Genomic DNA, 22398 nt, shown 5'->3' on the forward strand with positions numbered 1-22398 from the left:
CTGGTTACACTGTCCTCTTATAACTGCTGGAAGTTGTTGCTTCCTCCAGCACAAATTTACTGTTGCTGAGTTGGGGAATTTGGTTTTGGTGTGGCTAATAGATGTTGTTTTGGTTGTATTTACAGTGGTAGCCTGTTGTTGCGCCAGCAAACGTACATATGTGCCCTATTATATTGGTTGCTTGGTGGTTTCAAAAATTCAGAGACTGAGCAGACGTACAACCAATCAGATTTCAGAGACCACCAAGTGTGTCTTATACATGTTCTGATGACATCGTGGAGTTGGAGCAGTGAGTTGTGAAGTTCTAGGCGAATGCTCGCAGTCGCAGCACAGATATGATGATGGTTTGATCAGGCCGACAGGCGTTGCTTAGAAATTGGATGGTGCTCAATATCTCTGACTCGTGACTTTTTGAGGCCAAATTTTTCATGTCTGGCTTGTGACTTGGCCAAGGTCCTGTAGCACCTATCTAGTCGGCTGGCCTGGGTCCAGTTGCATTTCGGATTTTCAGTATTTAGTCATGGCTGCTAAGCAAGAGTCTGATACTATACTAATATTGTTTATGGAATTCTTGTACTAATCAATCATTTCATTCATGTTAAGTAAAGCAGGGTGGGATTACATACAGTATACTAGTGTACTAGCTAGTTTGTTGGGGAGCAAGGAATGCATGAGACCATGTTACTATGTCAGATTGTTCGGGCTGGTGTATGAATATATATAAAGGCACTGCAGGTCTTTGCGAATGTTTTTTTTTCTGAATTCAGAGACATTTGACCGGAACGAGTCCGCAGCGTCATAAGACCAGCACTGGCTGCACATATCTTATTAGTCATCATCAGTCTGTAGGTCAGGAAGTGATGAGCTCACTCTCAGAGCGAGAAGAAGAAAGTAGCACCGCTGGCATGGTGGCCTGGCTTGGGGGGGGGGGGGGGGGGGGGGGGGGCAGAGGTCATCAAAGAGGGCCATCTGCCACCAGTTTCCGGTTCGTCCGGAGGATGTCACCGTCGTCAGGCACGCACCCGAAGACTTCTTCATCGACTTCAAACACCGCCACCACCGCGACGAGGCTGTGGCGCGGGGGAGCTTCCCCTATCGCAACCTCGACATCCACACAAGGCCGTGGCAGCTGGTGACGTACGGCGACATCTGCGACCTCAAGTACCGCGTTTGCCTATGCCTGGAGGGCATCCCCCTCCACGCCTGGAATGAGAGCATCACCAAAAGGACGGTCGCCAGAGCTTGCGACCTCGACTACGTCGAGAAGTCTTCGCTGGACCGTGCCGACACCAGGGCACTCTGTGTCTGGGCCTGGACACACAACCCATCCGACATTCCAAAGGTAACCTCGCTGACATTGTCGTGCAGGAAGGCAGAGGCCCACAACTCGCAGTCTGCTCGCAGCCGCCGGGGACTCACCTTCAGGGTGCTGGTGCACCTTGACCTGGTGGAGGACCCTCTTGACAGAGACGGACGTGCTGCTGCTCCCCGGGTCTACACGTGGGACTACGGAGTCGTGGATGGAGAAAGGACGCCGCGCGACCGCCACGACCCTCCGCCGCCTGACATCCGTGGCAGCCATCGCGACGACGACGACGACCGTCGTGGACGCCGTGAACGCCAGGGTGACAACTGATACTCGCGGCTCACCCGCAGCCTTTCGCGGGCGCCCAAGGACCGCGAGCGTGAGCGCTCGGAGTCCAGGCACGGAGGACGTCGACGCCCACTGCACGACGTCTCTGCTGGCCATGGCGCCCGCCAAGCAGCCACAGGCGACGCTGCAGGCGCTGGCACGAGGGCTCGGCAGCACCTCGCCATGCCTGCTGACACCGGTCGCCCGGCGGATGTCCACCGCAGAACCAGGGGCCGGAGCAGGGAACGGACGCCACACTGGAGGCCGCACAGGCACACGCGCTCGGAGCCGAGGACCACGAAGGCGCGCTCAAAATCCCCGTCGCCACGCCTGCGCTGCAAGTCACCTGATTTCAGCGGTGGCAACGGCAACAACCACCACCCATCACCAAGTCCTCCCAAGGTGCGTGCTAACCACAGTCAATGAGATGCTCTGCACTTCATCCCTTCGGTCTCTGCTCCTCCAACCTGCCAACCGAATGTCCCACCTGTTACCGCTGCGCTGACCATGGCCGCACCACCGAGCAACTCTTCTTCGGTGCCGCTGACGGGAACTGTATCTCCGTCTTGTCTGTATGAACTGCAGGTTCCCCCCGTCGGCGGCCATGACATCGCAACACAGCAGCGATCATGCCTCGCAGCTGATCGTCGATTCCGCACGGGCCAGGTCTACTCCAGGCGGCCATGTGCTCCCCGCACGCACCACAACCACGCACAACCGGCCGGAAGCGTCCAGGTGGTGCGTTTCCGCCCTGGCATCGTCTACTCCAGGCGCTGTGTCCGCGGTATGGCCAGCACCTGCTCTCGCCGTCCGGGGATGGCAAATGGCCTCCAGCACCAACTGCCGAAACACACCAGCAACGCCCTGGAGGTAAACGACGCTGGCCAAAGCACGCCTGTCATCACAGCAATGGTGTCTGAATTCCTACAGGGGATCTCACAGCCTCTGCCTCCACCCATCTTGTAGGTCCCGGTGCGCCAACACAGCCCACCACAGCGACACAAGAGGACCCTGGTACCGGCACGCAGGAGCGTCCGCATAGCTGCCATGAACTGGCCAAGGGGTGACACTCAGGCGAAGGCCAGGCAAGTGCTGATGAAAAGGCTGGGCATCCTCGACATGGAAGGACTCAGCCATGACAACGCGTTGCTGCTGAAAGGGTCGAGATGGCGACTAGAGGGGGGGTGAATAGTCCTTTTTGAAACTTAATCACGTTTGCTAACCGAAACAAGTGTGGAATTAAAATTATCGGTCTAGCCAAGACTACACCCCTCTATATATGTTCACTAGCACCTTGCAAAGATACTAATTATGCAACTAAGGTGCCGGGCTAGCTAGAGCTCTCCTAAACAATTATAGGAGCAAGGCTACACAAACCTATGCCACTAGTACTTTAAGCAACAAGGAAGCTCCTACACATGCTAGTAAGCAAAAGCACAAAGCTAACTAAGCTCACTAGCAATGCTCAATAACAAGGCAACCAATGCCTAATTAGAGAGCGCAAATACTTAGCTACACAAACTAAGCAATGTGAGTAACAAGGTTACTAAAACCAAATTAGCCACGCAAGAGAGCTACTTCTATGCTACACACGCAAGAAGGTAATTAGCAAGCTACACAAGCTATCTAATTACAAAAGCAACTACACAAGCTTAATATGTATAAAAGTAATTTCAAGCTTGTGTAATGGGGATGCAAAGCAACGGGAAGAACAAGGTTGACACGATGATTTTTCTCCCGAGGTTCACTTGTTTGCCAACACGCTAGTCCCCGTTGTGTCGACTGCTCACTTGGTGGTTCGGCGGCTAATTAGCATCACCCGCTAAGCCCGCACGTCGGGCGCCGCAAGAACCTACCCCTTGAGTGAGGGTAGCTCAATGACACGCTTTACTAGAGTTGCTCTTCGCGGCTCCCGCGGGGCGAGCACAATGCCCCTCACAAGCACTTCTCCGGAGCTCCGCACAAGCTTCTTGCGGGCTTCGATGGAGACCACCACCAAGCCGTCTAGGAGGTGGCAACCTCCAAGAGTAACAAGCACCACTGGCTTGCAACTCGATCACCTAGTGCCACTCGATGCAACCTCACGATGCACTCGCACTAGAATCGCTCACTCACACAATCGAATGATCACTATCAAGCATATGTGTGATGGAGGGCTCCCAAGCACTCACAAGCATGGACGCTAAGTCCCCTTAGGTGCTCAGCACCAGCCATGGCCGAAGGCCACTTCTATTTATAGCCCCAAGGGCAAAACTAGCCGTTACCCCTTTTACTGGGCAACTGTCGGGTCGATCGGACGCTCCGGTCGTGTTGACCGGACGCTGGACCTCAACGTCCGGTCGCCCGTAGACGGCCACGTGACCCGATTCCAACGGTCACTTGACCTGACCGGACGCAGCAGCTTCAACTGACCAGACGCTGGACCCTCAGCGTCCGGTCGCCCACAGACGGCAACGTGTCCCGATTCCAACGGTCACTTGACCTGACCGGACGCAGCAGCTTCAACTGACCGGACGCTGGACCCTCAGCGTTCGGTCGTTTATAGTAAGATACCGACCCTGATCGGACGCGTTCGGTCGGACATAATCGGACGCAGCCCAGCGTCCGGTCATACTCCAGCTCCTGCGTCACCATACATCACCTTGACCGGATGCACACAGCCAGCGTCCGGTCACTTCCAGCGCCAGCGTTCGGTCGATGACCGACGCCTGCACGCTGTCTACCACCACTGACCGAACGCTGAGCCTCAGCATCCGGTCACTGCGTGACCAGAGTCCGGTCCACTCTGTGGGACCTTTCTCATCTCTGTTTCTTCACCGAGTTGATCCACATCAACTCCAACTTCATATCCTTTGTAAATGTGCCAACACCACCAAGTGTACACCACCATGTGTATGTGTGTTAGCTTTTCACAATCATTTCCCAAAGGATGTTAGCCACTCAACTTGCCACGCCACTCAATCCTAGCGACGATGCAAAGTTAGATCACTCCAGTGGCACTAGATGACCGATATGCAAACAAGTTTGCCCCTCTTGATAGTACGGCCATCTATCCTAAACCCGGTCATAGACTTCTCTACACACCTATGACCGGTGAAATGAAATGCCCTAGGTTATACCTTTGCCTTGCGCATTCCATTCCATCTCCAATGTTGATGCAACACATGCACCAACATGATTAACAATGATATGATCCACTTCATATCATCACGTGATCATATTGGTTCATCGATCTTGACTTTACTTGCTCTTCACCGTTGCCATCGTCCATCGGCGCCAAGTCTTGCTCAAGCTTCACCGCCACGCGGTCCATCACTCCAAAGCCTTCGACTTGCCCTTCACGCTTGCCACCGGTCCATCAAGCCAAGTCTTGTCTTGATCTTCTCCACCTTGATCACATGACTCAATGTCATGTCTCATGTGCATTTAAGCTCCTTCATCATCACATGTGTGAGCTTTGCAACATCTCCAAGCTATTTTCACCTTCATGGCATATGTTGCTCACACACATGTACCTGTGGACTAATCACCTGTGTATCTCACATAAACACAATTAGTCAACCTAAGTTGTCACTCAATTACCAAAACCACACAAGGACCTTTCAGCTGCGCTACTTCAGCCTGTTCAAGGGACCACTTACCGACGACACCGTGAAGGTGCTGATGGCTTTGAGCGGCCTCGACGCTGCGGCAACGCTGCCCACTACGCACGCCTAGATAACTGCCGACGCACATGGGTAGACCAATGTAATAATGTTAGTGATCGATTACCGCTACGGAAGCTCCAGGAGCTCCACATCTTTTGTGACCGTCCAGTCATGGGGCTTGGGTGCGGCGATAGCCAGAGGCCTATAGTCGCCTACCCACCACACTGCAAGGACTCGTCATCTGCTAGTTAGCTGTAGCAAAAACTCGGTGAGCAAGAAACGCTTGCTTTGTATCATTGCGCCGACAGCCACTGGCTTTCAGATGTATTGGCCACTCCAAGTTGATGCTTTCATGCCCATATGCCTCTGTGTGTTTTTTCTTTGTGCTTATCGCCTCTGCCACAGCAACAAACGACTTCATGCTTGTCTCCCTCTGAAGAATTATTTTAAATAGGGGCCCATTGGTTGACATATGGCACAACTGAATTATCAGTTACTTAACTGGAACGTCAGGGGTTTGAACGATGGCGCCCGACAAGACTCGGTCAGTGAGTTAGTGAAAACCACTGGTGCCACCATTGTAGCTCTACAAGAAACAAAAATGCAAGTTATGGATCATAGTGTGGTGCGCCGAACAGTCGGAGCGAAATTTGTAAACTCCTATATTGTGCTCCCGGCGGAATAGACACGAGGAGGCATCTTCCTTGCGGTCAATGAAGACTTCTTCGACCTCTCCAACATTGTACTTACCGTGAACGCTATAACCGCGCAGATCAACATGAGGGCAGATGGAACAAGGTGGCAAATTACAGTGGTATATGGCCCGCAAGGAGAGGCAGCCAAACTTCGATTCCTCCAAGAACTGAAGAACATTCCACTGCTGGAGAATGATAGATGGCTCATCCTGGGAGATTTCAATCTCATCTACCAGGCGGAAGACAAGAACAACTCCAATCTAAACCGTCGCCTAATGGGGGCATTTAGAGCGACGATCGATCATTTGAGGCTCAAAGAAATCAAGCTCAATGGACGCCGCTTCACTTGGAGCAATCAACAGGAAAACCCGACGCTCACCAGAATTGACAGACTATTATGTACCCCCCGAGTGGGAGCTGTTCTTCCCCTCGTGTTTCTTACACTCCCTTCCATCGCTCGTGTCGGACCATACCCCGCTGCTACTCCAGGGAGAACTTGACCACCATCCATTCACGTCCTTCCGCTTTGAAAATTACTAGACTAAGATGGAAGGCTTCCAAGATCTTGTCCAAAACACTTGAAATAGGCCGGTCGCCTCCGCTCTTCCAATCAAACGCTTGCATATCAAAATGACGCGTGTGGCAAAAGGTATCAAGCGTTGGAAGAAAGACAAGATAGGGGATACGAGGATGCAGCTCGCCATAGTCAAAGAAGTGTTGCTACAATTAGAAGCAGCCCAAGAGCATAGGTTGCTCACTGCCATGGAGCTTCACCTATGTCGCCGCCTCAAAGCCCGTAGCACTGGGCTCGCAGCCATTGAAAAATCAAGAATCAGACAGAGATCGAGACTAACATACATTCGTTGTGGAGACGCTAACACTAAATTTTTCCACAGTAGAGCCAACGCACGTCGGAGAAAGAATTACATACATTGTCTACATACGGATGGGGGGATCGTGGTGGCTCATCAAGAGAAAGAAAAGGTGATTCGAGATTATTTCAAAAATCACATTGGCTCCGCGGTGCCGAGAACTTCCACAGTGAATTGGCAATCCCTTGGCTACAACCAACACGATCTCTCTGATCTGGAGGTGCCTTTCTCCTAGGAAGAGATAAAAAACACTATATATTCCATGCCTCCCGACAAAGCACCAGGACCGAATGGCTTCATGGGTGCCTTCTTCAAAGCTTGTTGGGAAATCATTAAGGATGATGTTATGGCAGCCATGAACAGCCTATTCACTTTGAATGGCTAAACTCGGCTTGCATCATCCTTCTACCTAAAAAAGCGGATGCAACAAGAGTTACTGATTTTAGACCCATCAGCCTCGTCCATAGCATTGCAAAGATCTTCTCCAAGGTCTTAGCTAATAGACTTGCCCCTCGACTTAACTCCCTCGTCCCCAACCACCAAAGCGCCTTTATAAAAAAGAGAAGCATCCATGATAATTTCCTTTATGTCCAGGGCGTGGTGCAAAGGCTACACAAGCAGAAGATACCGGTTTTGTTCATGAAACTAGACATCCACAAAGCTTTTGACACGGTTCATTGGGGGTACCTGCTCGAGATTCTGCAGGCTCTGGGCTTCGGACAGCGATGGCGTGAGTGGATCTCTATCCTTCTACGTACATCCACTTCCACACCCTTGCTTAATGGGCGGCACGGGGCCGCTTTTCAGCCATGCCAGAGGCGTCCGGCAGGGAGATCCACTCTCCCCCATGCTATTCATCCTAGCTATGGACCCGCTTCAACGCTTGCTTGACCGGGCAACCGAACATGGGATACTCACACCCTTACCAATCACGGCGGCAAAATGGAGAACCTCCATGTATGCGGATGCTGCTACCATTTTCATCAGCCCCACAAAAGACGATGTTGAAACCGTCAAAACCATCCTATAGACTTTTGGCACATTCTCGGGACTCCATATTAACCTACAAAAGAGCTCAGTGCATCCGATCAGCTGCGCAAACGTTGATCTAGACCAAGTCCTCTCACCTTTCACCGGTTCTAGAGGAAGCTTCCCATGCAAGTACTTGGGGCTGCAACTACACATCAGATCACTACAAAAGATCCACATGCAACCTCTCATAGACCGTATTGGGCAGAGGTTACCCAAGTGGAAAGGAAGATGGCTTAACAGAGTGGGACGCCTCACTCTAGTAACATCAGTCCTCTCCTCCATGCCAACCTACCACTTGACGGTGTTTCCTCTCGCTGCATGGGCTAAGAAAAAGATCGACAGAATCAGGAGATCGTTCCTGTGGAAGGGGGAGGAGAATGCCAATGGCGGACACTGCCTTGTTAACTGGCCAACAGTTACCAGGCCAAAAGAACTTGGTGGTTTAGGCGTCCACGACCTTGATAGATTTGGGAGAGCCCTCCGGTTATGATGGCTTTGGCAGGAATGGGTGGACGTCTCCAAGTCTTGGAACGGCTCCGACCTTCCATGTTCTGATGATGATCGTCTCCTCTTCAACTCCTCAATCATTATAACTTTGGGGGACGGTGCAAAGACTAGGTTTTGGCACCACAATTGGCTCGATGGACAAGCTCCTAGGTACCTAGCCCCGAACTTGTTTTGCCTAATTTCAAGGAGAAACCGAACGGTGCAACAAGAGCTCCGAAACAACAATTGGATGCACAAGCTAGGAAGGAAAATCACCTCGGCTGTCCACATAGAGGAGTTTGTGTCCCTTTGGATACGGATACAAGATGTGCACCTACAACAGGGCATCCAGGACACCATCATCTGGCGGTGGACCAATGATGGGAACTACTCCACCCATTCGGCCTACAAAATACAATTCAAAGGCTCACTTGTCCCTTTCTGTACGGACTTGATCTGGAAAGCGCAAGTGGAGAACAGATGCAAGATCTTCGCCTGGATCTTAATGCAAGATAAAATTCTAACGGCGCAAAACCTACAGAGGAGAGGGTGGCCACACCAACAACAATGCGTGCTCTGCAATGGTCCCTTAGAGACCGGCCTCCACCTATGCCTATGTTGCCCCTTCGCAAAGGCGGTTTGGGATCAAATCCTCTCGTGGGAAAATTTCACTCAACTTCAACAGCAAACACAGGTGGACCCCACCGATATCAGGTCATGGTGGGAAGAGGTGACGAGGAAAGTGCCAAGATCCGAGTGTAGGCGGCTTAACGGGGTAGTAATCTACACCTTTTGGAATATTTGGAAAGAGAGAAATAGGAGAATCTTCGACAACAAGATAGAAACGGCGCTGCAAGTGGCCGAAGGATAAAGGAAGACATAGAGCAAAGGAAGAGAGCACTCGCTTATGTGTAGCTGTTGCCCCCCCCCCCCCCCCCCCTTTGGGCCGTGCATTTCCCTACTTTGCATGCTTGTGGGGGTTTGAAACCCTAATCTCGAGTCCCTTTGTTTGTACATAAACTTTTCGTTCCCCATCTTAATTAAAAGGCAGAGCTCCTGCCATTACGTTAAAAAAAATAAGGTAAGCCGAACGGGGCCATAGTAGTATTATTGCACAGTGTAACTGAGACCCATAGTAGTATTATTGATATTTTGACCACTCATTGATATTGTATTTAGCAAAAAGTTATGTCATCAGTATATAGTAAACTAGTAAAAAAAGTACTGTATTTGTATGACAAGAAAGACTAGTATGCATGCAAAAGAATTTGCATGTTGGAACAAAGTGCACAATGCTGAGTGTTGACGTGGACCTGGCTTGTTGCTGGGCTAGCTGGGGGCCCTCTCCATCGTCTGGTCTGCTGGTGGCTTTATTATATATATAGCCTCGAGGGGTAGGGAATTCCTATATATAGTGCACTGCAGTTGGTTGGCGTGCAGAGCAGAGACGAACGAACGGAACGCACACAAGACACGGTACCATACGCTAGGATCTTATAGAGTGCTGAGCTAAAAAGCCATCGATAGAATTGGAATTGTGCCTGCCATATCGTCTAAACAGACAAGCAAAGCAAGCTTAGCATTTCTTCCATCTATCTGTCCATCTACTAGTAGCAGTAGCAATAGCAATGGGCGAGGAGGAGGACGACGAAGGGAAGCTGTAGGTGCCGGCGTGGTGGTGCGGGTCGTCGAGGAGGCGTTCCACGATAGGATCGTGCATGCCGATGGTGGTGGCACCGTCGTTGAAAGATATGTAGACTGCTGCTTCGTCGTCCATGTTCATGCGCATGCTGATCTGCATGTTGATCGATAAGCAGTTAAGAACCTTCATTTATGTGTCTGCCTGAATCTCTGTATGAAGTTTGCAGTAGCACACGCCGTCTACGGCACCGAGCTCGGCGCCAGCGTTTATGGCGCCGAGCTGCCTGCCAAATCAGCGCCACATCAGCATCGAGTCTAAGATCTCGGCGCTAGGGACGCTGGCGCCAAGACGTGTTAGCTCGGCGCCAGCATCGATGACGCCGAGCTAAGAGTCCAGATTCTGACATCTTTCTGCCAGAAACGTATTTGTGAAAAACTTTCAAAAAAGAACTAAAAAGTAAAAAAAATTCGGCCCTAGCTCTCGCTCCCGGTGGAGCGGGCGCGCCAAGGAGCTGGCCGGGCCAGCCGGCGGCCGCCCAGTGCCCCAGTCCACCGTGCGCTCTGGCCCTGCTGGCCACCTCCCGTCCCTGGTGAGTGCCAAAGCCTGAAACTGGATTCGCGTTGGTGTTTCTGAGGACAATTTGTTCATTTTAGTACCGCCAGTAATGTATGTGCAAAGTCAGAGCTGCCCCATCTGGCTTGCAATCTAAGGTTTATAAAGTTTTGGAGAAGTCCATGTGGAGCAGATGACACAGGAAAGTGACTTTCAGCGGCAAGATGGATAACATACTCCCTCCGTTATAAATTATAAGTCGCTTTGACTTTTTTGGTCATCCACTTTATTATGTATGTAGACATATTATTTATCTAGATGCATAGTAAAATAGATGTACCAAAAAAAATCAAAGCAACTTATAATTTGGGACGGAGAGAGTATTGTTAAAATTTGCTCTATGATTTCCATCTTTGATATTGCTAACCATTCTGATAAATCAATCATTTTGTTGGAATCGCCGCCAATGAAGTGCATCCTGCAGCGCATGAAGTATAAATGCAGTTAAAAAAGTTAACCAAAAGGAAATAGGAAGCACAGCAATTAGGCCAATCGAGTTATTAATTGGACGGCAGGACTGAAACTCAAATCAAATCCATGTCTTCCTTCCCTTCTAAGAGACTAAGATTATGGCTAATACTTCCCGGAGGAGCAGCAGCACGAACGAGTTAATTTATAGTCATGTATACTGAGCCTTTTTTTTTACCATATTGCATACAAAAAGTTTTGGCGACAAGCATGAGGTAAACTTTTTTTTTGACTAGGACTACCCTTGTTTTAAATCCTAGGTCCGCCACTGTAACAAACCAAAGAAACCTAAGATATTGGGTGGTGGAACAGTACAAATGGTCAGTAATTCCACAACTATATTATGAGAAGTGGTCACATATATATATATACTCCTATTTACTTAACTTTTAGTGGTCACATAAATAGGATTTCTCCTGTCTTTTCATTTTCAATTTAACTATCATTATATTTAAACAACTAAGGTATGCCACTTCGTCTGTTCTAAGTCAGAAATAATGCTATAAACTCAACAGTGAAATAATCGTTAGATATCATAACAGTCCATGTCCATCCAATCTTAACCATGTACTTCTATCCATCAAGTGCATTGTATTTGTACGAAAACACATACCTACTTAACTGTGCTCTCATACTGCGAGTATATAAAATCTGTAATAATGATAACATTGTCAACGCAGATAATTTCTATGTAAATGTTTCTGCATGAGCTTTGTTTTCTAACAGCGTGGTCCGCTGACTAGGAACAGGCAACAACCTTATACTGTCAACTTCAAATATCTGTTCCTTTATTATTTGACTAAATTAACATACTTTTTAGTAATCAACAAAGAAATTAAACGTGGAAAGCGAAGGTACCTCCATGTATCTCTACTTGTTCTATTTTATTGTTTTGCCTTTACGTCCTAATGTCCTATAGATGTTATTATATTCTTAATATTTTGTAAGCAACATGGATCAGGTTGAGTGCCTTCGCCAGTAAATTGGTCCTTACTTTACCTTCCTGCTCTTACTTTGTGGCCAACTAAGATTAAGGAGTATAACCGTTTTGCGTATCGTTCAACATCCACATCACAAGTACTTACAATAAATGATATATAGATGAAATGGTTTATGATAAGAGTAATACATATTGGTAATCATTGCCAACCTTTATCTCCTCTTATTCAGGGAATGTCCAGCACACTTGAAAGGTGTCTGCAGTTTGATATTTCTAGCTCCAAGGTGCTCTGAGCTCCTGATTTTGGTCGGATGCGTGGCACTTTTAAAAGAAGTATGGCAAAAATTTTGTTTCTACCGCAGTTAACTTGCATCCAGATGCTGCTCTTTCGTATAAATAGATGCTGCCGTTAATAACTTCATAACCTTTCAAGCATGTATGATTCTTTAGTAAAAAATTTAGTAAATCGCTGAACTGTATATATTTCTTATGTTTGGTCTTCCCAACTTTGAAAGTCCGAATTTGAGCCCTCTTTGAATCTGATCGAGAATCTCACTTAAAAACCCTCTGGGCAAACTAAGCTAAAAGTTATAAAGGATATAGCAAAAGAACATCAAGTTGATTGGGATAAGTTAATCGTATGTGGTACAGAACCCCCCATGTGCATATTTTTATCTTGCATGCCTGATATCTTCAGATGATAGGTTTTGTCTGTTGCATAAAAAGTTTTTTTACACATGATTATTACTGATGGACCAATAAGATCTGTGTGGATTTGTATCATGCGATTATTGCTTATTTAGTGGGTTATTCAATTTATGGAGGGTTATCAAGGTCAAAAGACTCTTCGCATGGCTATAGAGTAATTTACATTTCCTGCAATAGTAGTCTCCAATAAGATCTCTCTTTTTTTTGCCAATTAGTCTCCAATAAGATAACTTGCATATATAACTCAGGTACCTAAAAATATGAGCATGTATATCTACCCTTTTCATATTAGTGCAACAATCTACACAAAAATTAGCACCGGCTCTCAAAGATGGCGTAGCAACGGCGCGCCTTGGTTTTCAAGTGCAGAACGGATCCAAGCAATCGCTTCCATGTTTGGCGCTGGTATCACAACACAATCCAATGTCATCTTTGCCAAAAGTTTTGAACCTAAACAGTTAATTATGTGCAGAAGAGAAATTGCATGTGTGGGTTGAAGATGTAGGAGGGGTCAAGTCTCATGGAGCACCTGGATGTCTTCAATTAGATGGTTGTTGACCTAGCATAGAGATGTGAAAATTGATAATGAAGACAAAAAAATTAATTCTTTTGTGCTCTCTACCACCATACTATGAGCATGTTGTTACTACACTATCATATAGCAAGGAAACTATCCAAGATTGAGGATATTACTACAGCATTGCTTGCTTGAGTACAAAGGAGGAAGAACAATGTAGTGGAGGCACCTCATGATGAAAGTATGTTGGTCAGTGGTGAGCATAGCAGGGGAAGGTGGAGGCCAAGGGCAACATGAAGAAGGAGGTGTGGTGCTTCAAGTGCGAAGATTGGGGACATGTGAAGAAGGACTATCTAGGGAAGAAAGAGGCAAGTGCTAATGTTGCAACATCTGTGGGTGAATCAGACAATGAGAGTAATCTTCTGTAGTTGGTAGAGAGATGGTGTTGTAGCTGTACAAGATGCAAGGATGCATTGTTGGAGGTAGAGTCACTGGGAATGAAGTTGCAAGGGTAGCAGGGCTTTCTGTGGCTGTGGGTCTAAGGCCAAGTCAGACTTGTTGGGCTACTCTTCGTGAAACATCAAAGTCAGACAACTCAAGTCTGGAGTACATGGTGATTCGGGCATGACAAGTTTCAAAATGGGGAAATATTTGCCAAGGTAGAGATTGATGTAAATGTGTCCAATATTTATTTGTACTAAATAGGTTATAGTGGACTTGTGTTGTAATTAGCATTAGAGGGTTAGGTGGAGCTAACTGTTGGGCTCTTGTAATTAGTCCTCTCTGTAAAAGGGAGGGCTGTTGTTGTAACCCAAGGGGACATAGTGGTAGCACAAACCACATAGTGACAGGCTCACGGGAGGGTGCTGGCGGCTTTGGCCGACACCCTGGGCGAGCGATGTCATAGTTTTGAGGAGGGCCTGTAACCATGGCTCGGGGTCCAGGGTCGTAGGCTTCGGTCAAACCTCGTTACCAAATGTCGAGTCTCTAGTGTGTTGTCTAATCTTCTATGAGCATCTCGTAGGTAGATCCAAGCAATCACTTCCATGTTAGGCGCCGGTATCACAACATAATCCAATGTCATCTTTGCCGAAAGTTTTGAGCCCAAAGAGAGTTAATTATGTGCAGAAGAATCTTGGTGATAAATTGTGTCGTTGTTTTTTACCGGCAGCTATTCGGTTCTTAGAGGAATTCGCCTGACGCAAAGAGCAAGCACAGTAGAGACACGGAATTTATACTGGTTTGGGCCCCCGGGAAGCGAGTAAAAGTCATATGTCCAGTTGCTACTTGTTTGTATTTCGATCTCGTCGAATAGCGAGATGACGATTACAAGATGGCTATGCCTATGAGAGTTTCGATGATCTCCTAGCCTACCGACCCCCGCTATTTATATCCGGGATAACTTGAGGTACAAGACAAAACAACGTAAACCTATCAGGACTCTATCTCCTGTCTTCGGGCTTTCCTTCATTGAATAGGCCGCCGTATCCTGCTTGGACTCCTTTAGCTGAAAGTCGGTAGTTGAAAATCTGGTAGTCGGGATACCTGGGGGTATGGCACCGTCAAATTGCATGTGTTCTACATTGATCGAAAGAACAAGAGGGTTGAGCAACAGCTGATACATGAAGATGTTAATGAAGCTAGTTCCAAAGATAGTGAGAGTGAAGATGAATATTTCTTGGACACTGATTATGAGTTAGAGGATGGAGATGATGATTTGTTTCAGGATAATGTGGACTAAGAGGTGGAGAACGTGGACTAAGAGGTGGAAGGACTCTTAAGAGAGTGGAAGCAAAAGGGAACACAATGGGAAAGGGAAGTCAACTCAACTCTTAGAGACAAATGATGATTTGTAAAGTTTGGGACAACATGATTGAAGTTAAGTGGTAGCCTAGAAACACAATAAAGCCATGATGCTCAAGAACCTTCACAAGTTCTTCAACATATTGGACATTCCATGGGTAAAACTGATCTGAGAAAAGTTTTACTTCAATGGAAAACTGCCAAACCACACAAAAAAATGATCGTTTTGGTGGCGGGAAAACTGACAATTCTACAGTACTACGGAGACATTGCAAATGTGCACTTAGGCAATGGGTTGAGTATCTTCTTTTGGAAAGACAAATGGAACATTCAGGCTCTGGAAAACACTTTCCAAGAGCTATACTCCTTTGTAAAGAACAAGTCTCTACCAATCAGCAAAGTCTTCCAACAAGATCAAATCACTACACTATTTCATCTGCCTCTCTCAGAACTAGTTTTTGCTCAATTACAGACCCTCTTAGCTATAATGGAAGAAACCATCTTATTTGACAAAGAGGACACCTGGGCCTACATTTTGGGGCAAAACTTTTTCTCCTCTGAATCTCTGATGCATACAAGGCCTTGGTTCGACAAAGGCAGGTACATATAGTGCACAAATGGTTATGGGAATCTATCTGTCAGGCAAAAACTCATTATTTTTCTAGATCCTCATTAAAGATAGACTAAGCACAAGGAATATTTTAGAATGGAAGAACATGCATCTTGATTCATATAACCGTGCCCTCTGCTCACTCCAAGTGGATGAAAGTGCAGACCATCTCTCCCTATATAGTCCTTTTGCAAGTTCGAGCTGGAATCTTCTAAATATAACCATACTAGCCAAGGCAAGTTTCCTAGACACTGTGAGCTATTTGAAAGATGAACTCAATTCTATCTTCTTCATGAATGCAATCGTACTGATGTGTTGGACAGTGTGGTCAGCAAGGAATGACAAGATTTTCCAAGGACTCCAAGAAAATGTACAAAAGAGCAAGATGTTACTCAAAAAAAAGTTATCCTTGCTCACTTTAACGGTGACCTCAAGAAAAGCCACGCCTCTTTCTTCATGGATCCAAAATCTTGTGTAATACGTTGCTTTCTACCTTTTTCTTCCTTTCTTTCTTTGTCTTCTGAACCTCCACGTATCGTACTCCCAACTTTTTTATATTTCTTTAAATAAATAGAGTAGGGACTAAAGACCCTTCATATCCTTCCAAAAAGGTCAAGTGGCAGGATCCTGCTTGGTAACAAATGTCTCTCGACGTGTCGTGGTACCGTGTGGCACAATGAAATTTCTACCGCAAACTGAGCCCTCCCCCCCCCCCCCCCCCCCCCCCCCCCCACACACACACACACAAAAAGAATGCAATTCTAGCGCAGTGCTATGTTTTAATATCTTAAGGTTGACTAATTATAGATTAAAAAAAATCAACATTTATGATATTAAAATAAATACCATTAGATTAAGTATGCAACGTATTTTTATAATAAATTAATTTAGAGTTATAAATATAAATACTATTTACTAAAAACTTGATCAAACGTGGACCACTTTATCTGACACGTAACCTGTAATTACATTCTCTTTTTTTTGATAGAGATAGTGCTCTTAACAAGAAGAAAAAAAGAATATATGCAGACTGTACTCCATAGCATTAGCTGCAACCAATGTTGACTCCTGTCTGAAATTTTCTGAACAAGCTTCGTTCTCAGTTTCAGTGGACTGCTGTTGCCGTGGTTCACGCTGATGGGGCAGTTCAGTGCTGTGAATCTTGAATGCCACTTTCGTTCTCATCAATTGCAAAAGTTGCATGATCTGGCGCGTCAGAAAGAAACTTTGGCTGGAAGTTTGCTGCTGTGCATTATTGGCATTGCAGGGTCAGGGTGCCGCGGCACGGTTCGTCGTCTCGTCGGCGGGGGCCTCTCCACCGCAGGGCGACCGGGCGAGGCGATAACCCAACCAGTGGCCATTGATCCGCCACCCAAAATTCTCGCTCCCCTGCCAATTTCGTCGCCAAGAAAACGAAAAATACTAATCCATCCGTTCTCGTTTCCACATTATCCGCCGATGAATCAATCTGCACGGCCGCAAAGCGACAAGTCCATATATTCCAAATCTCTCTATCTCCGGCCTCCTCCACCCACACGCACACGCACGAGGCACGACGGACAGCAGTCAGCAGTAGTAGAGTACAAATCCTCACCTGCTCCCCTGCTTCCTGGTTTTTGTCCCCACCTGCCTTCCCCATTCTCTCCCCGCGGCCCGTGACTCATCCATCCAGTCCACCCGCCACTCCACGGGAGGAAGGGGAACGGCGGCGGAGGAGTGACGGCAGCGGGGCAAGATGGCGAGGAAGCCGCTGGACTACGAGGAGCTGAACGAGAACGTCAAGAAGGTGCGGTACGCGGTGCGCGGGGAGCTCTACCTCCGCGCCTCCGAGCTCCAGAAGGAGGGCAAGAAGATCATCTTCACCAACGTCGGCAACCCGCACGCCCTCGGCCAGAAGCCGCTCACCTTCGGGCGCCAGGTCAGGACCATCCATCTCCGCTTCGCATCGCATCCTCATGGAGTTGGTTGTTCGACGCCTTCTATTCTTACCCAGACGGCTGAACCCTGTGTGTGACTACTGCATCCCGTGCGCAGGTGGTGGCGCTGTGCCAGGCTCCGTTCCTCCTCGATGATCCCCACGTCGGCCTCATGTTCCCGGCGGATGCCATCGCTAGGGCCAAGCACTATCTCGCCATGACGCCGGGCGGTCTAGGTGCGTTACCATACCATACAGTGATCTTGTTTTGGGGAAATAAAACAAGAGCCATTTGTTTTAGGTCTCCTAGAATTATCATATCCATATCCTGATTAATGTTGTCTTCCTGCAAGGTTCATAACGAGCACAAAGTGTACCTTTTGCAGTCTGAATAATCGAAAAAAGAAGTAACTTTTTACTTTTATCAGTTGTATGTGTTGTGGTAGGTTCATAGTCATATGAGATTATGAGTACTCTGACCAAACTTTTCATCTGACCATCAGGTGCGTACAGTGATTCCCGTGGTATCCCTGGAATTAGGAAGGAAGTTGCTGACTTCATCCACAAGCGCGATGGATATCCGACGTTGAAATCTTTACTGCTGAAAATTTTGCTTTTTTAGAAAGAACTGCTGAAAATTAATTGTATAAGAGCTGTAGACCATTTTATCTCTAACGCTTCTATGCTCTACTTATTACCGCAGTGATCCAGAACTCATTTACCTGACAGATGGTGCCAGCCAAGGTGTGATGCAAATACTGAACACCATCATCAGAAACGAGAGGGATGGGGTATGAGTGTTCTTCAAAACATGTCTCTTTCCACATATCGATCTGATGCTATTTCTACTGAAGAGTAAAGACTAATTTTGTTGATAAATCTTCTGTGGCAGATCTTGGTCCCTGTTCCTCAATACCCACTTTATTCTGCTTCCATTTCCCTCTATGGTGGTTCTCTGGTCCCGTACTACTTGGAAGAAGAGGCTAACTGGAGCCTTGACTTTGTAAATATCCGACAAACAGTGGCGGAGGCACGGTCAAAGGGAATCACAGTGAGTGTTTTATTAGTCATCATTGTGCTAATCAAAATTTCCCTTCTCTTGCTACATGATTTCTGCAATTTTTGCACATGCCATTATGAGCTTGCCTTTGCCCATCTGTAGTTACATATTCATGGATACAGAAAGTGATACCAAGTAAAATGTCAACACCATATCATTGATTGATTCTAGTCTCATCGAGCAATTTCCAGCATTTCGTTTGTTCAACAACTTGTCATGTCCAGCAAACTTGTAGGAGGCCTTTGGTATTGATCACCTAACAACTAACAGGTAGCATGTAGAATTTTGGTCTTAATGATTAATATTGATCACTAAACATCATTTCAGCTTCTTGCAGTTCTTGGTTCTTTTTATCTTTTTGAAACCATCGTAGTTATGCCACTCATGTAAAAATGTGGTCTCTTTCTCTCTCTCTCTCTTTTTATGTATTCCACTCTGATGATCACACAGTCAATACTCAATACTACTCATGTAAAAATGGGGCCTTTTTATATATGTATTCTGCTCTGATCTTTTCCTTTTCCTTACCTATGATGCTTAGGTTCGAGCAATGGTGATTATAAATCCAGGAAATCCCACTGGCCAATGCCTTAGTGAAGCGAATATAAAGGAAGTTCTGCAATTTTGCTACCATGAAAACTTAGTTCTGCTTGCAGATGAAGTGTATCAGCAGAACATTTTTCAAGATGAGCGCCCATTTATAAGCGCAAGAAAGGTACTTTTGTTTTCTGACCAATGATTCTTTGTCATGAACTCATGGTTGCAACTTGACTTAAGCTTATGGTTTTCATATTTGGGCTCCCCAAAACATCCCTTAGAACCAAATATGGACAATATATTAAGAACTAAAAATAAAAGATTATCTCTCTAACATGGTACACTAAAAGATTGTTGGGAATTCCAAAACTCGCTGCTGATGTTGCCTTTCTCGACTTTTTCCAGGTTATGTTCGACATGGGTCCGCCACTAAGCAGGGAGCTTCAGCTTGTTTCTTTCCACACTGTGTCCAAAGGGAACTGGGGAGAGTGTGGACAACGTGGTGGATACTTTGAAATGACAAATCTTCCTCCAAAGGTAATATTTCATTGCAGCATGTCAGAATGTCACTTGTCCCAAGTATCATTGAAAAGTTCCTAGCTACGTAAAGTCAATGAGACAATGAGTGTATGAAAAGATGTAAATGGGATATTCGAAAATATTGAATTGTTCACACCCAGCTGCAAACACATTAAGTAATTGTGAATATCTTGCTGTGCCGTTTAACTTTGTTAATTGTGAATATCTTGCACAATGCAATTTGGGCCAATGGTCCATCCAACTGACTAGAGTGCTGTTATTACATTTGTTGCATCAATGTCTTACTTTTACCAAAGTCTCCTTTGACAAACTTTTGGAAACTTTAGAGTAATCAGTAGGGTCTACTGGAGTTACATATTTATGCCACCACGATGTACATTTACAACTGGCTTCCTTGTCCAGCCTAAACTGCAGAGTAGTGTTAAACGCTCTGGAAACCTTTAAACTTTGTCAGTTAAGATTTTCCCTTGAAACAAGCTAGGCACTTAAATAAGGATTATGCTAGACTCTATTGTACAAAAAGGCACTTTGAAGGTCATTTTCTGAATATAATGTTCAAGGTCTGATGCTAACCACTCTGTTGATTTGAGCTTGCAGACAGTAGATGAGATCTACAAGGTTGCATCAATATCACTGAGTCCAAATGTTCCTGGGCAAATTTTTGTAAGTGAAACACTGCTCAATGTTTGATTCTTTATTATTTTTCCCTTCACTAAACCTGGTACTCTGTTTTGGAATGACATATGTTTGGATTCATATCGGGACCTCAATTAGAAGTTTTCAGATTCAAATTATGTCAATCACTGATTTTATTCATGAAGCATCAAGCAAATTCTACAAATTTCTTTGGATCGGTATAGTTATAGAATGCAGATAATTGATTGAGCATCTTAAATAATCTCTTCTTTTTTGTGGTTTGTTTACTGACAAGTTTGTTCGTTCACATTAACCCGCAATGCTGTACAGGTTATTACTATATGCATTTTTTTCATTCTTTGGACCTACCCCATTTTTTCTTAACCTAATTCAGTTCAAGCTATGCTAATTTGCTTGAAGCTTCGTTTCTTTGCTTTACCAAATTACAAAGCAGTTCTGAATAGCTGCTTCTGGAAAAAAGGGGGTTCTGAATAAGTTTTCCTTTTACAGATGGGAGTAATGATTAACCCTCCTAAACCTGGAGATGTCTCATACCCCAAGTTCACTGCTGAAAGGTTAAACATACTGCCCCTCAGAAGTTTTAGTCTGCATCCAGTTTCAGTTGAAAAACTATGCGGGATACTGAATACTTATTTGTCTTTTTTGTACATTCTTAAGTTTGATGTTTGATGTGGCTCCAAATGATGTTGCAGCAAGTACGTCCATGAATCTTTGAGGAGGAGAGCACGCATGATGACAGATGGTTTCAACAGTTGCCGAAATGTCGTGTGCAATTTCACAGAAGGTAACATCAAAATTCTAAACTTTGTTGGTTTGCAGCAATTAGAGTATGGTTATTGCTTACTTACTAGATTCTCTCGCAATTGATTGTATTTTTGCAGGAGCTATGTACTCTTTCCCCCAAATACGGCTGCCACCAAGAGCGATTGAGGCGGCAAAAAGAGCCGGCAAAGCACCAGACGTTTTCTACTGCCTCAAGCTCCTGGAGGCAACAGGAATTTCCACTGTTCCAGGCTCTGGTTTTGGGCAAAAGGAAGGGTAAGTGATTTTTTTATTTGATTACTTATCTGTGATGTATGAAGTTTCATAAATTTAAGACCTCAGAACGGAATATATATAGTATGAAACATAAGTAAACATCCCATTTTGTGTCACTGAAAAAAAAGAAGAAGAGAATGAAGCGTAGTTGAATCTGCTGCCCTTGACCTTCATCCAGTTTTTTATATTCTTATCAGTATCTTCTGAGACATGTTACTTCGATTTTCTTCTGTGGTCTGTAAATAACAACAACAGAGTAGGAAATCTGAGAGGACGTTACTGAAGTGATGGATTTGTTGTTTTTCTCTGAACACAGGGTGTTCCACCTTCGGACAACTATCCTTCCAGCAGAGGAAGACTTCCCTGCCATCATGTCGAGCTTCAAGAAGTTCAACGACTCATTCATGGAGCAATACGAGGGCTACTCCAGGATGTGAACAGGAGCAGAAACAAGATATAACGAAGGATCAGCTGAGAGATTCGTTGTTCCAGCCTCAGCGCGATGGAGCATTTCTGAAGATATTATCAATTGCAAGTTGATTAGTTGTAACTCTCTTAAAAAGAAGCAATTGCTGCCTTTGATGATATGTATAGGGAACGGAATTTCTGTGGGTTATTATTGAATAACAGTCTGCCATTTGCTTCTACTGCCATAGTATATAATTGTCTTGTACCTGCTAGAAGATGTATGCTGCTGCTTCTGCTGCTGTTGGACCATTTGCCATACAAGTATACAGCTATCACAGTTGACAACAGTCTATATGCCTGCAAAGCTTGTTTGCTCCCTCCATTCCAGTATTCATAGGACTAATGGGAGGGGGAGGGTTGTCTGCTGGTTGCTCAATCTGCGCATGGATCGCGCAGCAAATTGACCGCTGGTTACACTGTCCTCTTATAACTGCTGGAAGTTGTTGCTTCCTCCAGCACAAATCTACTGTTGCTGAGTTGGGGAATTTGGTTTTGGTGTGGCTAATAGATGTTGTTTT

The 22398-nt window shown here is 45.9% G+C and overlaps 1 protein-coding gene across 1 annotated transcript; it reads left to right on the forward strand.

The window, feature by feature from the left end:
* The first annotated feature begins 17235 nt into the window (after positions 1-17235).
* LOC136541332 (glutamate--glyoxylate aminotransferase 2-like) lies at positions 17236-22059 on the forward strand. Its single transcript, XM_066533167.1, has 12 exons — positions 17236-17583; positions 17700-17817; positions 18084-18165; positions 18284-18371; positions 18473-18631; positions 19182-19355; positions 19583-19714; positions 20315-20380; positions 20864-20928; positions 21067-21158; positions 21256-21412; positions 21729-22059. The coding sequence occupies exons 1-12, from the start codon at positions 17401-17403 to the stop codon at positions 21847-21849; spliced, it is 1437 nt and encodes a 478-aa protein (XP_066389264.1). The 5' UTR covers positions 17236-17400; the 3' UTR covers positions 21850-22059.
* The last annotated feature ends 339 nt before the right edge of the window (positions 22060-22398 follow it).

This window comes from Miscanthus floridulus, chromosome 3, assembly GCF_019320115.1.
Source record: "Miscanthus floridulus cultivar M001 chromosome 3, ASM1932011v1, whole genome shotgun sequence".
Lineage (NCBI taxonomy): Eukaryota > Viridiplantae > Streptophyta > Magnoliopsida > Poales > Poaceae > Miscanthus > Miscanthus floridulus.